General features: G+C 35.0%; 1 protein-coding gene across 1 annotated transcript; it reads left to right on the plus strand.

The window, feature by feature from the left end:
• Positions 1-2,090: 2,090 nt before the first annotated feature.
• LOC105346451 (uncharacterized) lies at positions 2,091-19,059 on the plus strand. The gene is made up of 14 exons (XM_020074609.3): positions 2,091-2,189; positions 2,329-3,219; positions 9,833-9,954; positions 10,293-11,076; positions 11,367-11,549; positions 12,917-13,037; positions 13,399-13,605; positions 13,942-14,107; positions 14,375-14,545; positions 14,968-15,164; positions 15,991-16,116; positions 16,393-16,500; positions 16,668-16,796; positions 18,309-19,059. The coding sequence occupies exons 2-10, from the start codon at positions 2,378-2,380 to the stop codon at positions 15,135-15,137; spliced, it is 2,766 nt and encodes a 921-aa protein (XP_019930168.3). The 5' UTR covers positions 2,091-2,189; positions 2,329-2,377; the 3' UTR covers positions 15,138-15,164; positions 15,991-16,116; positions 16,393-16,500; positions 16,668-16,796; positions 18,309-19,059.

Consider the following 19,059-nt stretch of genomic DNA (forward strand, 5'->3'; position numbering starts at 1 on the left):
GGGGTAGTCCAAACTGACGAAAAAGACGCCACTTGTCTGACTTCGTAAAAGGAGGACTTAAAACGCACGAAAAATAGAACGATGCTGTTGATTGTACATATATATTTAACTTTTGTTTCTTATTGAATGCCACATTTTAAAACTTGTTTTGAATCACAATAAACCCTTGAAAGAATCTTTATTCCTTTGCTTGTATTTATTTTGTCGTTCACATTGTTAACATATGACTTGAATATACTTCAATATTAAGGAATTTAGTGAAAACAATTTATATAGAGGAGATAACGATTTATTACTGAATTATATTTTCCGGCACGTGTCACTATCATACATGTAAGTATCGGCATATTCCATTGGAGAACCTTAAACCTTAGACTTAAATGATATGAACCTGTTGTCATTGGAAAGTTCTTATCAAAATTACAGCGGTATCTTCTGGGGTCTTTCAGGCTGAGCTAAAAAAAAAAACTGCTTTTCGGAAAGGTCCGAGATATTACGATTGTTAAAATCAATCATTGCTCTTCTTTATTTGAAGGAAGAAAACTATCAAAATTGTCTGGATTTTCAATCCGAATTATCATTCGGCCTAAACCGTCAAGTCGAGAAAAAAAAACGACTTGACAGAAAAGACCGAGTGATGTTCCGGTTTTCTTGACTCCTCAGCTTTTTAGAAGACGATGTTTTCATTCAGACTTAATTTATTCACCTTTTCTGATAGAAGCAAGATGATTCAATTTTCCTTCCATTCATTGTTTGACCCCTATCTCCCGCTATAAACCAATTATTCATTCATTTACCGATGAATGTTTGATCTCCGAATTTCTTTCCACACATGGGACCATTAACACCATTAAAAGAACAAAATACAAAATATATGCGGGCATCGCTCCTATATATACATGTACATGTATACAGTTGCTTGAGGTCAGGACACCCCCCCCCCCCCCCTCGCGATTTTCCGGGGTAGTTGACGCTTTTTTGATAGAAATTCGTTAAATGCCATGTACACAACATGTTTGATATCAAATATCTTAAAATTAATTAATAAAAAAAACATTCATTTAAAACAAACCCAACCTGCATATAAAAAAAGGAAAGATATGCAATGGGGTGTTATACATTAATCGTTTATTTTCCGTTAATTTTTAGATATTTAAAATGGAACATGTTGTATATATATATATATGACTTTTTAAAGGATTTTTTTTCAAAAAGGTCAACTATCCCAGGGGTTTAAATCGCGGGTGGAGGGGGTGCCCTGTCCTCAAGCACATGTGATGTGTACATATTGTGGTGTCGAAGAGGACTTTTTTCAGTTTCTGTATTGTCAAGTTTCTTTCTATGGAGAAGAAAGATAGTTTTCATATTCAAATTTAGATGATATTAATATTTTTTTTCTTTTTGGAAACGTACATAGTCATGCATATCGCATGTGAGTATGTGATAAAACTTAACACTCGAAATCAGATTCATGAAAATGTATATTACAGAATTATATCTTGTATATATTTGATTTTGAAATAATCGAGTTTGATTTTCCAGGTAGCTTAATGGATTGTTATTGTAAAATTTACGCATGCCTGAAAAATCGAACCGGTAATTAATTGAGATCAATGCTAATCGTTGCGCATGTACATCGTTATGCTCATAAATGAATAAATTTGAAAACAAAACAACAAACAACATTATTGAAGATAATGTATTTTAATTGTCCATACGGTAAAACATTAACAGAATTATTCACTTTTAAATCCAAGTTTTTTAAATCCCACTTTGAGCGAGAGTTTAAATACGTACGCTTAATGTAAACAAATCGATCTGAGTTACGGATAAACAAACCATGCAGAAACAGCGGTATCCCGGCATTTTACAGCTCATCTATGCTCAGTCGATCTGGTATATATTAAGGTACGTGTAGGAACGTAAATAATTGATAGTATAGCTATAATGAATTTTCTCCATTTTTTTCTTTCTTGTATCTTATTCAGCATTTGGATACGAGCGATTTCAACTGGCGATTGCGCAATTTTGCTCGACATGTAAGAAACTATGCAAAAGGTAGATAACTCCAGTTGTGTTTTTCTCTTCATTTCAGTATGAAGAATAGGTAAGAATACAATGCAACATGATTTTGCATTTATATGCACAAATGGCACCGAAGAAGAAAACAGAAGGAATTTAAAATGCATGTAAGTTAATCATTTATATACTTAGTACATGTAATTCATTATGTGTTATAAATCATATTTATCTTTTTTTGTGAGTGAATGAATATTGGACAATGTACTATATATAGTTTATGTAGCTAAAATAACAAATTTTCTATAGAATGATTGAGTCGGCGCGTTAGGAGGCGTTATAAGGCTATAAAGCCAACATGGTAAACAAGACTGTCCGATGCGAACAAAGAACAGGAAATTCCATTAAGACCCATGTCTGGAGAAATATTTGTAGTTCGAGGGATGCTTACGTGGAGATGGAAATCGATCAGGGGGACATCGATGTCCTTGATATCGGGAACATCGAATACACGATGTCCGAATTTTCTGACGGAATTCACGGGACTCCGAAGTCCATGGAGGAATCAGTCACCAGCGGCCATATTAGAGAGAACGGGTCACTCCAAAACAATATGGAGGTATTGTTTTCTCTTAACAAACGTAAAAGATGGCTGCTCCAGGACACGGTAAAAGCCAGAGCGTATGAACTATGTGAAGAGAAATTCAAAGTAGTTTTAGCATGGCGGAGGCAAGTGTTGGTGCTGAAAAATAAATGCGAATACGATCTGGTCAGTGTTTATTTGCAACAAAATGACTGCGCTGAATATATGGATAGCTCAAAACTTATCAAAATGCACCTGCCTAATAACACTTTTGCGAATTTCTTGGACCTCAAGAGAAAGAGTGACGAAATCGAGGACGGAGAATCTCGGAATTTGCGGCGAAGGAAGGTATCGATGTCCATGATATCGAATATTCTTGACTACAAGAGAAAAAGTCAGAAAACCGAAGAAGAAATTTTAAAGATGCGACTTGAAAGAAGGAAGGACCCTCCAATAAAATATCTATCGAAAATGAGAACACAGGAAATTCAACGACAAAGAGGTATTCAGCGTCCGATGGAATTATTCTGGCAACGTGTTCAACTTTACGACCTCCAACTTCCAAGCGACAACGTAAGACCTCAATACGACCAGAAACAACCATCCTGGGACAACCAGTACGTAACATTATAAAAATAGATTATCAATCGGTCCTAGATTAGAAAAGAAGATGGGTGAATAAGGCATGTAAACTGCCCATAGGAGAATAGTTAAGATACTATAAAATCAAAATATCAACAAATCTCTGAATTTCTTTCTAAATTTTTGAAAATAATGCATATTTACCATAACATCGATTTATAACCTTTAAATATGTTAAATATTTGGAATATGTTGATTTAAACTGGCGTATCCGTGTCAAAACCTCCAAATAGTGTCATTTTTAGAACTTCCATGTCTTTTCTTCTATAGAGTGGGTCTGAGCTCCATATTTTTGTCATAGTCTATATAAGGTTTAAAGGAAATCAAACCGATTTCAAACAACGAAAACATGGAGAGATGTACGAAAGCCGAGAAGGATCATTCGAGATTCGAGATTCGAGATTCGAAATACGAGATTCGAAATTCGAGATTCAATATCTAAATTAACCAATCAAATCATGGATCTGAAACCTGTATCCTAGCAACATCAAACTGTTCTAAATAAAGATCATTCGTACATGCTCTTTCCTACAAATAAATGTCTTAATAGCTCTTATATAGTGGTTATAAAATGGTTAAATTAACATTGATGAATTAATCCCACACAGTATAAACCATTAAATTAGAAATAACACTGTTGGCTTTGCAAATCTAAGTGGTTTTGTTTGCCCTGTATGTATTTCCCCCCGAACAATTTTAACCCGAAGTGTATTCGCCCCAACTGTGTAAAAAATCGGCTCGCGGAGAAAGATCTGTTTAATCTAAATGTTTTAGCTATGAAACGAAACTCAATGAAATAATCGACATGTCAAAATATAGGTTATGATAAAGTTTTAAACCATTGAAGATATAATGATTTACAACCTCAAAGACAAAAATCCAGATAAGAATAGTGTATTGTAGGGTATGGCAATGCCATTGTCGATATGAAAGAGAGAGAGAGAGAGAGAGAGAGAGAGAGAGAGAGAGAGAGAGAGAGAGAGAGAGAGACAGACAGACAGACAGACGGACAGACAGACAGACAGACACAGAGAGAGTTTTATAGTGTCAAATTCAGTTTGATTTAGAATTTGAAATTGATTTGATTTGTTACAAGCATATATAGACAATAATTAAGCCTCTTAAACGAGAAAAGAGAGGAGGTAGCTAGGGTAGGGCAGACCAACTAGCAAGCTTTAATTTTAACGATGTTAGCGCACCTGTGATATTCATCGACTCTCTCTCTCTCTCTCTCTCTCTCTCTCTCTCTCTCTCTCTCTCTCTCTCTCTCTCTCTCTCTCTCTCACCTAGCATTTCCTTTTCCGTGAGGGGGTTTGGGGTATTTGTGATGTCTTACATTAGCTAGCGAAAATGATAAAAAAAACATGAAATTTTCTTTAAATTGTGTGCGGATGTTGTACGCCAAATATCTTTTTTCAGTATATACATTTCAAGAGGGGGGGGGGGGGCTATATAGTCCTAATTAATTTGTCAGTTATTCTGTCCCCACTTTGTTTTCTCTTCGTTTTCCAGGTTTATATTTATTTGGCTCGGCAAATTAATATAAAACTTTCTGTGTAGCTCCATAACGATGCAATGTAGATAAATTATGAGTAGTTTTACTTTTGATAAACAGGTACATATCCCTACTTGATTTTTAATTTGACTCTTATAATCGGATTTAATATTCCAATAATTATAGGGTAGGAAAGAGTAGACGGGACTTTTTTGCGCATATCCTACTGTACCATTCAATCAACACAGGTATTAGCACTCATCGAGTTCGACATGCTTTCCTTTTCTTTCATCCACTGGATTTAAAGCTATTAATTTTTGAAAATATTTTGAATTTATGGCCTGATTATATATAAATTAGAGCTGCGCTGGTGCATATATTTACCCAAATGGACCAAAATATAACCAAATGAATCTAAATATTTTGACAAAATTAGTTTTAAACGTACGACTCTTTTTCAATTCTAATCGGGTATGTCCTTTAGAAAAATCTTGAACCACGCACATTTTAGCAAACAAAACGGCAATTGTTTCATTTTTTAAGGGGAGGGAGGTGGTGCCGGTAAAGGACATGTATTGTTTGTGGCAGTTGTGCTATACTCTCATTTGTTATAATAGGTAATACTACATATTGATATAAAATGAAAGTTTCCAATTACACTGTACATAGCTTCTATCACGCATTTTGACCCGTGCGATAGTTTAAAACAATTTTCAAAGCATTTAATGTAATTCAACCGATCATTTTTGAAATTTAATTTTCTGGATCCCCGCCTGATACGTCCGCCTTCTTGTATATTAGAATGACATGTACGTTGACCATATGTACACATTAACTTAATCGGCTATGTTATGGGACGATAACATTTTTTATCAATGTTTTTGCAGGATATGTAACAAATAACAGCCTATTTGTGGGTTTTTGCACTGATTATTTGAGATAATTTGCCGCCATCTTTTATGCATTCCACACACCACTCACAGTTTCTTTATTTGGTGTTCTGTGTGTATGGCGACAAATTGGTAAATTTGCACCACTCACCCCTTGTAGCTTCATCCTGATTACATTTTATCTGGCTAAGTGTAATGTAGTAGTATATTAAATACACACATCTTTGTTTGCAGTGCTTATTTACATCTTTAGAGATTTACTTACAAAAAAAGTAAACATTTGTGTGACTTATAGGTAATTATTGTCAATTTTGGTGCGGTGGGGGTAGGGGGTAGGAAACTACAGAGAAACTTAACTTGGCTGTGAAACATATGCTTTTATTCTTTCTTGTTGATATATCAATGAATGAATTATAACAAAATATATGTACAACAATTAATTTTGAAATATTCATGCACAATCAAATAAAAGGTTTTACTGTTCTCTGCACAAGAAATCGGCAATGCGAACAAATTGGCACCCTATCATCCCTACCTTTAATTGTAGAGAGTAGGTATCCTTCTATATTGAAAACAATTCCAAAAGTAAGACTCATAATAAGTTGTTTACTGAGGAAAAGGAAAAAAAATGTATTTATTAATAATTCCGTATGATGTGATAATATCTCAATGATTTGTTTATAATCATAGTACTAGCAGCTGACTAGTGTATCACTGTATGCATACATAAAAACGATAAGTAATGCTTATATTTATTAGTGAAACAGGACAGATTATTTATATTTAGATTATTATAATCATTGTACTAGTGTATCACTGGATGAATACATAAAAACGACTAGATCTCGTTACGAGTAACGATTAGGTCTTCCGCCCGATTTTGTTTTCATATGATACGATGAAATATCTATATTCTCTGCCAAATCTGCGATCTTGGTGAATCTAGGTTTTTTGTCTCGAGACCGAAAACAGACGAACAAAAGAGGTTTATGAAAATAAAAGCTAGGTTTTTTTTATACATTTGTTTAGTGTACACCACTGTTAATCATGGAAGATGAAACACCAAAGATAATCAGTTAAACTTGTGAAAAAAATAAATTGTTTGAACTCTGGTGAGTACCGGAAGTGACGGTTGACAAAAGAAAACCCGTTAAATATATCGTCAATCGATTGTCTATCATTTATAAAAGTTTGTGTCTCAATCACTTACAGTGACTAAAATCTCGCTGGTATCAATTTGGAAAAAAGCTAGGTACCAAAGATATTTGAAATCTTGATTGTTTTCAAGTTATCTGTAATACAGTTTACGAGTGTCTTGGCCCCTCATTTAAGGGGCCAGTCCCTTTTTCTTGAGTTCAATCGAAAGGTCTCACGAATACTAACATTTTTTGTTCTTACACCCATCTAAAATTGTTGTTCATTTTTGAGATACAAATGATTGAATATTTTAGGGGCCAGCCCTCTAGATCCTTTATGGGGACAGACAGACAGAGTTTTGATTAGTGGAATCGATTAGAATCATCAATGCAAACATTTTCTTTTCTACATTGCCTAACAAAATATGTCTCCTTCTCAAGATATATTGCATCAAAGTTTAAGTACTTTGGTCCCTTAAAATCCCTAATTACATCATAAATGGGTGTAAAAATGATTTTACCTGATAAATATTGCTACAATCAACAACTTTGCTTCTATCTTGCATTACAAAATTTTGATCGTTTTTAAGTTATTTGTAATAGAGTTTACGAGTGTCTTGGCCCCTAATTTAAGGGACCAGCCCCTTTTTCTTGATTTTATTGGAAAGAACGTTTAATTATCTACTACTTTTGTTATATATGTCTTAAGAAACTACCAACTGATAAAAAGATACAGATGAAAACGTATGAAAATTTTGAATGAAAATTCGTACTCAATTTTCGAGCCCAGGCGAGCTCCAAGAAATGGCGCCAATGGCGTAAAACAACATAATAGTGCACAACTTCAAACTATAGACTACCTATCCTGAAAATTTCATAGTCATATCTCTGATAGTTTCTGAGATCAGCTCTGCACAAAATAGGTCGTGAAAATGTGCAAAATGGCCGATAAATCGGTACCGGAAGTGACGACAGAAAAAATCTCAAAAATGTATAAAGTTTACATCAAGTCCCATCTTTTGTGAAAAAATGATTGAAATCGGTCGAATAGTTTTCGAGAAATCGCGTGCACAAAATTTGTGGAAAAAAATAATAATAAGAAGAAATCGTACGAAAACTATAAGGTCTTCCGTTGGAAACGGAAGACCTTAATAAGTAATGCTTATATTAATTAGTGAAACAGGACAGATTATTTATATTTAGATTATTTAGATACATGTACTAATCTTCATGCGGGGATCTAGAAAGGAGGGGGTCAGGGGATCTGGACCCCCTCCTCGGGAAAATTGGAGCTTATTAAATTTACATAGTAAAATTTTTTAAAATTGGCCTAGGACCCCCTACAGAAAAAATTAGCTTCGCTTATGAAGTTCTCTACCATAACCGCAGTTTTACACAAAAGGGGTGAATAAACCCGGGTTTTAAACTATTACTGGTGGTGAAATACCTTAGGGTTCAAACGCATCAGGTGGAAATGCACCAGGGCAAACAAAATCACTTAGATCCGCGAAGAACACTGCATTATTACTAGTCTACTTAGATATTCTGTGTAAAAGTAAATACAAATAATTATTTAGTAAGGTAGGGAGAAGTGAACAAAGCATTTATTTGTATATAAGAGCATGTACGTATGATTTTTATTTAGAACAGTTTGATGTCGCTAGGATACATATTTTCAGATCCTTGATTTGATTGGTTAATTTAGATATTGAATCTCGAATTTCGAATCTCGAATCTCGTATTTCGAATCTCGTATTTCGAATCTCGAATCTCGAATGATCCTTCTCGGCTTTCGTAGAGATGACCCACTATACTTTAAAAATGTCATTTTGTATCCCAACAATGGAACGTTTTAGAAAAATAATACAAGTCCGTAAATTCGTGGTTGTAGTCGCATATAGCATTTAACAAAGAAGTTTGTTGTGACTGAATTGGCTCAGTGGTTAGAGCACCAGATATTAGATAATATTATAGACTTAGGGTTTTTAAGTTGTGGGTTCGATACCACCAACACTTTAGATTTTTTTTCTTATCGTTTGTTAAAATATTCAAAACTAAATATAGTTAAAAATTAGTCCTTTGTAGACTTGTATTATAACATTATCAAGTATATTCAGTTGGAAAAAATTAAATTTGAAATTGTATTTTACGACTAAACCAAATGGGCATTTGCGCTACCTTGTTCCCCCATGTTCTTTAAATTAATTATTTATTTTCTCCCAGGCTTTAATTTGTTTAGCATCGTTAAAAATGTTGATAAAGTATTGCCCTTAAGAATGATTGTTTACATGTTGTAAGACTAATTATTGCAATCATGGTTATAAATTCTGCAGAATGGTTTGATGAAATACCAAACATACATTATTAAACACAATCGCAGCCTACATGTAGTATTAAGACTGGATATAGTTTAAAATGAAAATTTTCAAACAAGATTTTTATAATGTTGTAGTCAGTGAAACGGAAGTTTAATTAATATTCATTGGATTTGGAGTGTGTTTACAAAATAGGTCATGATTTTCAAGTTTCTCCACAATACTGACACTGGACACAGTTATTTTCGCCTTGTTTAATTTTTGCACTTCTACACTTACAAACAGTTTCGCCCGTCTGCAATTCGCCAAGACACAGTTGTGTTCGGAGAGAGAAACGGTGAGACATTGGAAATCGCCCAGTGTTAAATTTGCCCTCTGACCATAGTAGGGCGATATGTGCCAAAAAAACGGGAACGAATATTTCCTTGTTTACAGTACTTGGTTTTGTAAAATGTCACTTCATATGTGACAAATCATTAACCTGATATAGACAAATGGTGATTCGCTTGAGAGAAACTTTCGCAAGGTTAGCGAGGGCCTCGTCGTCGCGAATATTTCTCTCTCAAACTAGTCTTTGTTATATGGTTGTTATAAATCATAATTAAACAATAATTAAGATGTGTATTCTAGTGCCACGAGTAACACAGAAACATGTATATTATAGGGTAAGGGTAACCCCAACACTATCCCAAAAGCACTTAGCCCTTTGTAACCTACTGTTTAGATTCAATTGATGTCGTTTCTTCCGTTAGATTGACGCTAGGTCCGGTAACAAGTTTGCCGGAGATCAGATACATTCAATGGGGACCGGCAGTCGTCACTTCTCATTTCCACCCACAACATATGTACAACTGGAGGTTCGTTAGATCCAGAGGTATGTGCAAGTTTGCTACAGTACTGAACTACTAGTATTAATACATACATGTACATGAATAGCTCTACAGAGAAAATTTGCGTCGTCCATCCAAATTTATTCAGACCGGGAGCTTCAGGTCTGCAGCTATATAGTAAAAACATTTACTGAATGGTTAAACAATATACATATATTACCAATTTGAAATCGGGAGGTGTCGATCGATTGTTTGACATTAAGCCCAAAATATGTTTATCAATATCATTTTAATGTAAATGAAGAATAAAATGTATTAATATCAACATATTCAAAATGCTTACTTAGATTATATTAAGACTGACGTATTTTTTTCTTCACAGAATTTCGAAAATATTCGGAGGTAAGAAAACAACATTACTCGAAGAAAGGCCAGAGTAAGCAGAAAGGATGTGTAAATGGTAGAAAAGTGAAACACTGGCAGAAATGGAACAATACAGACCTGGGACATCACGTGCAATTAGCTTCGGTAATTCAGACAAACAGCAGCCAAAGAACTATAGGGGCACAGTCTTGTGTAAACAAATTAGACGATGGGTTTAAACTTGGAGGGTCTGATATTAACAGATTGAGAGACGATGATTTCACAGGAAAAGCAAAATCACCAATACAAGTCAATATGGCGGACCTAATAAAAGGATGCAAAAAACGAGAGCCCCATAGACTGAATAATAAAAGATGGATATTTAAGACTAAAAAGGGTCCAGAAGAAATACACATTGGTGTTCGGAATGCCAAGATCCACACGTCAAGTGTATGGGATCATTGGGATGTTGCTAAACGTCAGCGAGAGGCAACTGATTTAAAAGAAATTGACAACAACAATCTGCGGAGAGAAGAAACCAATGAGAAATATGATCGTGACAATGAGCAGACGTCAATATTTTGTCAACTTTTAAAATCGGAGTTCTTTGAGTTCATGGCCAGAAGTTACGTACGGCGGTCTGGAAGTTGTTTTCCTCCATTGGTTTTTATTTCACTGAGACAAAACTCAACGAAAAACGGGAATATTTTCAGTGCAGATACATATCTACAGCCTGGACTCGTAGTGCAAGAAATGTTGCATCCCGCATCATCTGATCCATCGGAACAGATCGGAGACTACATGTAAGTGCGTTTGCGCATCATGTGAGTATTACAATTATCACGTGATGCTGAATGAATATTCATGAGTGGAATATTAAAAGCAGTGTTTATGACTTCATATCATTAAAAAGATTTTATTTAGAGATGGGTTTTATTGAGCAACTAACGCATTGACAAATAGAAAACCAGAGGCATTCTATTTGATAAAATGCACGAATCAGTCAAATTTGATATATCCATTGTCTTGTATGTTAATTAAATTATTAGTCTACTCTAGCGTAATATAATTGAATATGTGTGTTCCCCTATAGATTAAAGGTACATGCTGAAAAAGACAATGACCACCAGAAACTTATCGGAGAAGAGATTTCAAAGTATGTAGCCTCTTCCAAACCATCGCCAGTTTCTCTCAGGAAAATCTACAGCCTGGCACAAAACCTGCTGAAATCACGCAACAATGGTGACAAGTATATGTACCAACACCAAACGGAGGGGTATGTCATAATATGGATCTAGAGCTGAACTGAAAAGTTTCGATATTTGGGTTCATGGCCAAATTAACCGTCAGAAATATAAATGCATGTGTTACATTAAAGTTTTAAAATTCAGAGAATTTAAAACTATCTATGACTGTTATAGATAGTTTTAAATTCTCTGAATTTTAAAACTTTAATGTAACACATGTATAAAAGGATTAAATATGATTTTTTTGGTTTTGTTACAATAAAAGAAAATTATCTAGGGTTATAAATTGTTCCTATATGTACACATAGACTACTCGTACTTTTGTTTGATGCTTCAGGATGATAGACAAATAGATTAAACCAATATTTGCCTTCGTTCGTTGATACTTGGTGGTGGCCAAACGGTTTCAATTTAAGGTGTTTCGGGACACCTCCATGTTGTGTGGTATTATTTATCAAAATTAACAATAAAATCAAGATAGTTTTATTAACAGTTTCTTTCCCAAAATTGCTCCCTCTATAACAGCGTGGCGCAATGGCCATGGGTTATAGGGATCAAAACGAAACTGTTATTCATGAGTTCGATTCCTACTAATGATTTTAAAAATTTTTAAACGTATTTTTGGGGGTTAAATATTGTAAAATTTGAGAAAATTCTAAACCGGTGAAAGTGCACAGTATATCATTCCATGAATAATAAGACCAAAAGTCCGAAATATTGTTAATAATTTAGAAAACTAATATAAGAATCAACTGCTCATCATCATTGCCAATTATTGCGTGGACCCTGAGGTCCACGCAGAAAATATATAAGCGAGGTTAAACCGGATGCTATGAGGAAAATTCAGCCTGCGCATGAGCTAGCCTGGTTCATGTGCGTAATGGGTAGCTCAGGGAACTAGGCTAGCACACGTTTATCTGAATCGGGATCGGGATTCCGTGCCATATGGTAGGCAAGGCTAGAGAACTTCCCGATTAAACTTTTTAAGCATTTATAAGTATGATTGAATAGTTATGTCACCGTATAAAAGTTTGAATCTCAAGAAAAATGCATCAAAATATGAAATTTTTAATTTACACAAAGCTGTCACTGCATAACGTTAGTTTACAAAGTAGTGCAAATCGTAATGTGTGCACAAACAGTAGAATTTACCGAATGCCTGATACTATACATGCAGACTTCATTCATATATAGATCATAATTATTTTAGAAGTCAGGGCTATACATACATGTATACGTAATGCAACGTACAAATTTAGTGGTTAAAAGCAGAGGGCTAGAGTCGGTGGAATCTCTGATAATCTTAAGGCTTTCACGCTTTCGTCGGAAACACATGCAAATGGTCCACGTATTGTAGTCCTTTTTTAAAGGACAGCAACTTGTTTAAACATTTCAGAGCCTCCATGTATTTGTCCAAGGTAGATAAGCCTCTATTTGATTGGATGACCACCATTACGTACAGGATTTCTACCATTGATCACATCTACAGAATTCACTTCCATAAAAGTGAGAAGAAGGTAAAAAACAAATTAAAAATGAATATAATGACGAACGTGTAACTTTATAACACTGTGTTGCGTAACTGATTTTTCGGACACCGCGCATTGTTTCTAGATCTGTTGAGGTTTACGTCATCGGTACATTGTATAGCTAATGCACTTCCTTAAAAATAGAGACTTAATTAATTCTCGAAGTTGTTCTTTTTTATTTCGATTTTGCAATAACCACTGTTAATATATACACAAAATGTCTTTCTGAAATAAAATGTGTACCATTCAATTTAAAAAAAATATTTCTGCAGTGACCAAAGTAAAACAATGCTTAAGAGCAGCGATTCGCTTTGCATAAATTTTCATCCCTGGATTTTAATGTTTTCAGAGTTCAAGCAAAGAAACCTTTACCTCAGTAGAATTCCTTGATGACGACAGTAAGAAATGTGCCGTGTGTTTGACGTTATTAGCAGGCAATGGTGCTAAGCTTAACGGGATGTGCGTCTTGCCGTGCGAACACGTGTTCTGTAGAAACTGTGTTTATCGAAACATTGTAGAGATGATTGAACAAGGGACGCAATCAATTCCTTGTTTGGTGAGCATTCTTGACTATCTTTGACATGTACCCGACGTGTATACCGGTATCTCTGCGTGCAGCTGTTTGCAACATCTTGCCAGGCTAACTCTGGACATACTTGTCCAAAGAATTAAGTCAAACATTAAGCAAATTCGATAAAACTAAGACACTATATGACAATAAATGTCATGCATACATATAATTATACTACCAAATGCAATTAGTACAAACACTATTAATACCAAGAAAGTACATGTACTTATCCATCAACATCCTAAGACAAATATTTACATTTAATGTATTTTATTAATGACATCATTAACAGTACTTTGGCCATTTACAATCTGATTGCAGGAACATGGCTGCAAGAGTGAAATTGATGAAATCATGATCATGAGCCTAGTTCCGTTTGAATTGTTTCGCTCCTGGGACAAAGCCTACAGGGAGAGAACGGTGATGTCGACTGGACGCTGGACGCTGTGTCCGAATGATCAGTGCAGTCATATTGTCTCTGTTTCTGGTATAAAAAAAAATTCATTGTTTTGGAGTCATTGAGTGGGTTTTTTTAAACTAAAGATACTGTTAATAGAATGATGGAATTTATTTCTGGTATCAAAATGAAAACTTGACAAATATTTTTAGATATATCTGTGTATGTGGAGAGAGAGAGAGAGAGAGAGAGAGAGAGAGAGAGAGAGAGAGAGAGAGAGAGAAAAAAAATATTGACATCCATATCAAAATTGTACATAATTATTTAATTAGAATTATTTTCTTCCCCTCCATCTAGAGAGAGCTACCAATGACATGGAGAATCCGAGTCCAAAGACATTATCGTCCAGACGGGAAGTGACGTGCGTTTGTAAGAGTCAGTTCTGTGTGGACTGTAGGGAACTCCCTCACTGGCCCGCCACCTGTCTCCAGGCGGAAACCTACCAAAAAATCACTAGTCACGTACTAGGTAAAGTCCTAAATGGCCTCCCTTGGCTGCTTTCCGACTATCTCTATATAAATGTAGCTATACATTGCAAAGTTCAATGCAAGTTAATGAACAAGTAGGGGCGCATTATAGTGTTATGTCCAATATTGTTTCAATTTCATCAATTTCCGGCTCAGCGCCATCTATGAACAAGCTTGGCTGAATAGAATATTTCATTACTTCCCTTGATTTTGATTTAGTGTACTTAATTTACTATATAACGGCGTATAAACTGAAATATGAACAAGTGATTGTGTTTACATACATTGTCCCAAATGAATTTACTGAACCCAATAGACCTGCATGTGATTTTTTAAGCCAATACATGATTCTGCAAAGGACTATTTCTACATGTAAGTCCTTGACTTTCACTTTATTAAAGTATTTTTTTTTCTTTCTAAAAGGTACATGTAGTGTATCAGTTAACGAAAATGAAAGTTTCCTTCTGAAAGTAAACTCTTGTCCTCGTTGCCGGGAGAAAATCAACAAACACAGCAGTCGGGTGATAACGTGCAAATGCGGAAATTATTTCTGCTGGGATTGTCTGAGACCCGTGGCTGACCACAAAGTTTGAGACATCTGTGGGAAACTTTCAGAGGAGGTATATCACATATATGATATGTACAATATTCATAAAAAAAATGTCCATTCATGTGACCAAAGGGCGAAATTTAAAGTCGATGTAGAACAAAGATGAGATTCGTACGTATAGTCCATAAAGAGTCCGAATGAACCAAATTAAAGGAATTTTAGTCTTCAAGTTTCTTTTTCCGTAATTCCTTTTTTTCGTTAGACAAACGTGTTTGGTCAATCATAATTCAAAATGTGCAATACATACAACTAATTTTTATTTCTCATTTGTTCAAAATCTGTGAGAATGGGGCTTTTAATGTATATTTTCGTATTCTCACTATTATGCAAGTAAAATTAACCCAGCTTTAGCATACTTAAGCTGATTCATCTGATTAAAATATTTCATTAAATGTTGAGGATCAGCTATTCCAGTTTAAGATAAAAGCTTGATTCAACCTTACGTTAAATACTTCTAACTACTAATTTTTAGGCACGTAGCATCGTTTTTAAATGGGGGGGGGGGGCAGACTCATCCAAAAAATCTTAACAACCAAAAATAAATGAATTAATAAATTTACTGTTCATTACCTTACTTTCACTTAAATTTTTTACATGGTCCCAAAAGAGTGGGAGGGGGGGGGGGGCAACTCCATAATTCATTTTTTTTAATATGTGAATTCAAGAAAAATGTTTGCTGCAACAAAAAGTAAAGAAGGGCGCCCCCCCCCCCCCACCCCCCCCCCCCCCCCATGCGACGTGCTTGGTTTATTGTTTGTTTGTTTGTTTGTTTGTTTGCTGTGCAAGTTCCGATTCGGATGTTTTTATTGACTGGTTCACCCTATATTTCACCCCAGGACCTGGATTCTTCTACCCGAATGGTGCTGACATTGCCATCACACAACATAGAGAAGGCCGTATTCTATCGCCTGATGCAGATGAGACTGTTAAATTGGAAAAAGAACAAGTCCCGTATATTTACAGTATGCATATCTTTAATATTTGTTGAAAGAAGTATTCAATGAGAGTAATTTTCAAACACTCCCGCAATACTAGAAGTAAGTATTGTCTTGAAAATTAGCATTACCGATAATTTTGTAGGTGACTAGATGACCTGTCTTTTGAAAGGAAAAAAACCAGATTATGTTCGCCTGTTTTGAGATAGATTGCATTCGTTTGAGTTGAAGTGCAAAGTGTTTGTACTTGAATCTATGAATGCCTGAATATTTCATTCTAACAAAGAGTTCTGTACGTTTCAGAAATTCAGACTACTAGTTGGGACTGAGAACCTAGCTCAGAGTCCAAGACCACAGCAGGGTGTGGAAAGCAGGACCAATGCCTTTCACAGCCTCAGTATATTCATCAAGGTAATTTACTGAAAATCTCTCTCTCTCTCTCTCTCTCTCTCTCTCTCTCTCTCTAATAATTCTTGCACACACAAAGAGAGAGAGAGGAGAATAATATTACAAACAACTCATGTTTCCATCATCAAATAAAATGATATTGAACGACGTTTTGTTTTAAACAATTTCAGACACTGAAGGTTTTAGAATATATTTACGTCTCCATACCACCCATACCAAAGGGCTTCCACAGCAGACAACTCACCAAGATGCATGATGTTGGAAATAAAACCGACTTTATCATAACAAGAATGGAACAGGTACTAGTATAATACAGGCTAAGCCACCCAACTTATTCTTGAAAAGTTTTACATAACCATAACCAAAGACCTTTTTTGGGGGCTTGTTAAGATTTATAAGTCTAGCCCCCCCCCCCTTTCAATTTGCTTCCGACACCACTGAATTACTAGGTTAAATACCAATGATACTTACGTCAGTGTACAAGTAATTAAAAATGTGGAATCGAAGTGCATGCATACAATATTACCACACTGTTTGCGCTTTTTAAAAAGTATATTGTTTGCATAGGCATACTGTCAGTGATGGTCTGCTTTTGTATATACGGTAGATTTTATTGTTTGGTTTTCAATTAATATTACCTTGAATCACTTTTATGACAACAAGATGAAGTAACTTAAAAATCTACCTTCTACCCCTTGTAGACTTAAATGCAAGGAAAAAATGTGAAACTTGTTAGATAAGACCTATATGTACTCTCTTTAATTTTTGTCCCCCGCCGCAACGCGGTGCGGGGACATAGAAATGCCGGGCGTCCGTCCGTGCGTCTGTGCGTCCGTGCGTCCGTGTGTCCGTCCGTCACACTTATTTGTAAGCGCTCTCATGCCTACAAATTTTGACCGATTTTCATTAAATTTATACCAAATGTTTATACCACATATACTTTGGTCAAGTTCGAAAATCAGCATTGGTCGATACTTTTTGTTGGAGTTATAGGACTTTGATCACAATAATGACTCTGTTTTATCCAAATATTGACCTTGTAAGCGCTCTCGTACCTACAAATTTTGACGGATTTTCATTAAATTTATACCAAATGTTTATACCACTATTTTCTTGGTCAAGTTCGAAAATTAGCATTGGTCGATACTTTTTGTTGGAGTTATGGGACTTTGACCACAATAACGACTCCGTTTTATAAAAAAATTGACCTTGTAAGCGCTCTCATACCTACAAATTTTGACGGATTTTCATTAAATTTATACCAAATGTTTATACCACTATTTTCTTGGTCAAGTTCGAAAATTAGCATTGGTCGATACTTTTTGTTGGAGTATGGAACTTTGTGACGGATTTATCACACTTTTTTGTAAGCGCTCTCATGCCTACAAATTTTGACGGATTTTCATTAAATTTATACCAAATGTTTATACCACTATTATCTTGGTCAAGTTCGAAAATTAGCATTGGTCGATTCTTTTTGTTGGAGTTATGGGACTTTGTGACCTTGTAAGCGCTCTCATGCCTACAAATTTTGACGGATTTTTATTAAATTTATACAAAATGTTTATACTGCTAATACTTTGGTCAAGTTCTTTTAGATTGTAGTATTTTGGATATATTTGCGACAGGAAAAATAGAAGAAAAAAAATGAGTGGTGGGGGTAAAAAAATGTTCCCCCCAACCTCCCCACACATTTAATTCTGGAGCAGCCCTGAATGTTTGAAAATATTCCAATATACAGTATACTAGTACATGTATACTGCTTGACCGGCGGGGGACCCTGGAATTCTATTCTTGTTAATTTTGTTCAGTTGTTGATGAACCCAGTGCAGCACTCCGAACGCCAGAAGATCCGGACTTTCCAGAATCTGCTGTCGGACAACCTGTGTGACCTGTACCTGCTGTCCATGTGGACCCGCAAGGGGCTCCTGGACTCAGGGCAGTGGGCGGACACAGCGGAAAATGTCCGCCTGGCCAAATTATTGCATGTGTTTCCGTCAGCTCGGCGGAAAATGGAAAAAACTTAGAAATGTTTATATTCAACAAGTGCAACAAAAAGCAAGAATTTAATTCTGTGAATTTAATGTCTCGGGTTTTTTTTATGTTTTTCAAGCAGAAAATTGTTGAAATTAATGAAGTTTTATAGATTCCAATATTCAAATTCTGTGAATTTAATGTATTGTCTTTTTTCTATTTGTTTTTCAAGCAGAAAAATTGTAGATATTTTAACAAACACCAATAATTTAGTCTATTCTATTCTATTTATGTTTTTCATACTTTTTCACATGATCAATAACTTTGTGAATCTGTTATTCTTTAATTAGTGCAATAATATTGACTATATAATTGTCTTGTCAGTATATTTTCTAAATCTGTTTATTTATTTATTTTCTTACAATTTTGTGCAATATCTTTTTGATATATTCAAAATTTATATCCCTATACATTCCTAACTTGTATTCAGTAAACACATTAAGTGGGTTTTTTTTCTCTATCTTTATGAATAAATGAACAATTCTGATTTCAAGACTTTTTAATTTTATCTATCAACATCACTGATGA

The sequence above is a fragment of the Magallana gigas genome, chromosome 4 (assembly GCF_963853765.1).
Source record: "Magallana gigas chromosome 4, xbMagGiga1.1, whole genome shotgun sequence".
Taxonomy (NCBI): domain Eukaryota; kingdom Metazoa; phylum Mollusca; class Bivalvia; order Ostreida; family Ostreidae; genus Magallana; species Magallana gigas.

Coding starts and splice junctions, on each gene's coding strand:
- LOC105346451 (XM_020074609.3), top strand. CDS start 2,378: ATGGTAAACAAGACTGTCCGATGCGAACAAAGAACAGGAAATTCCATT. Junction 11,550..12,916: donor TACCAACACCAAACGGAGGG/GTATGTCATAAT, acceptor TAAACATTTCAG/AGCCTCCATGTATTTGTCCA. Junction 13,038..13,398: donor TCCATAAAAGTGAGAAGAAG/GTAAAAAACAAA, acceptor TAATGTTTTCAG/AGTTCAAGCAAAGAAACCTT.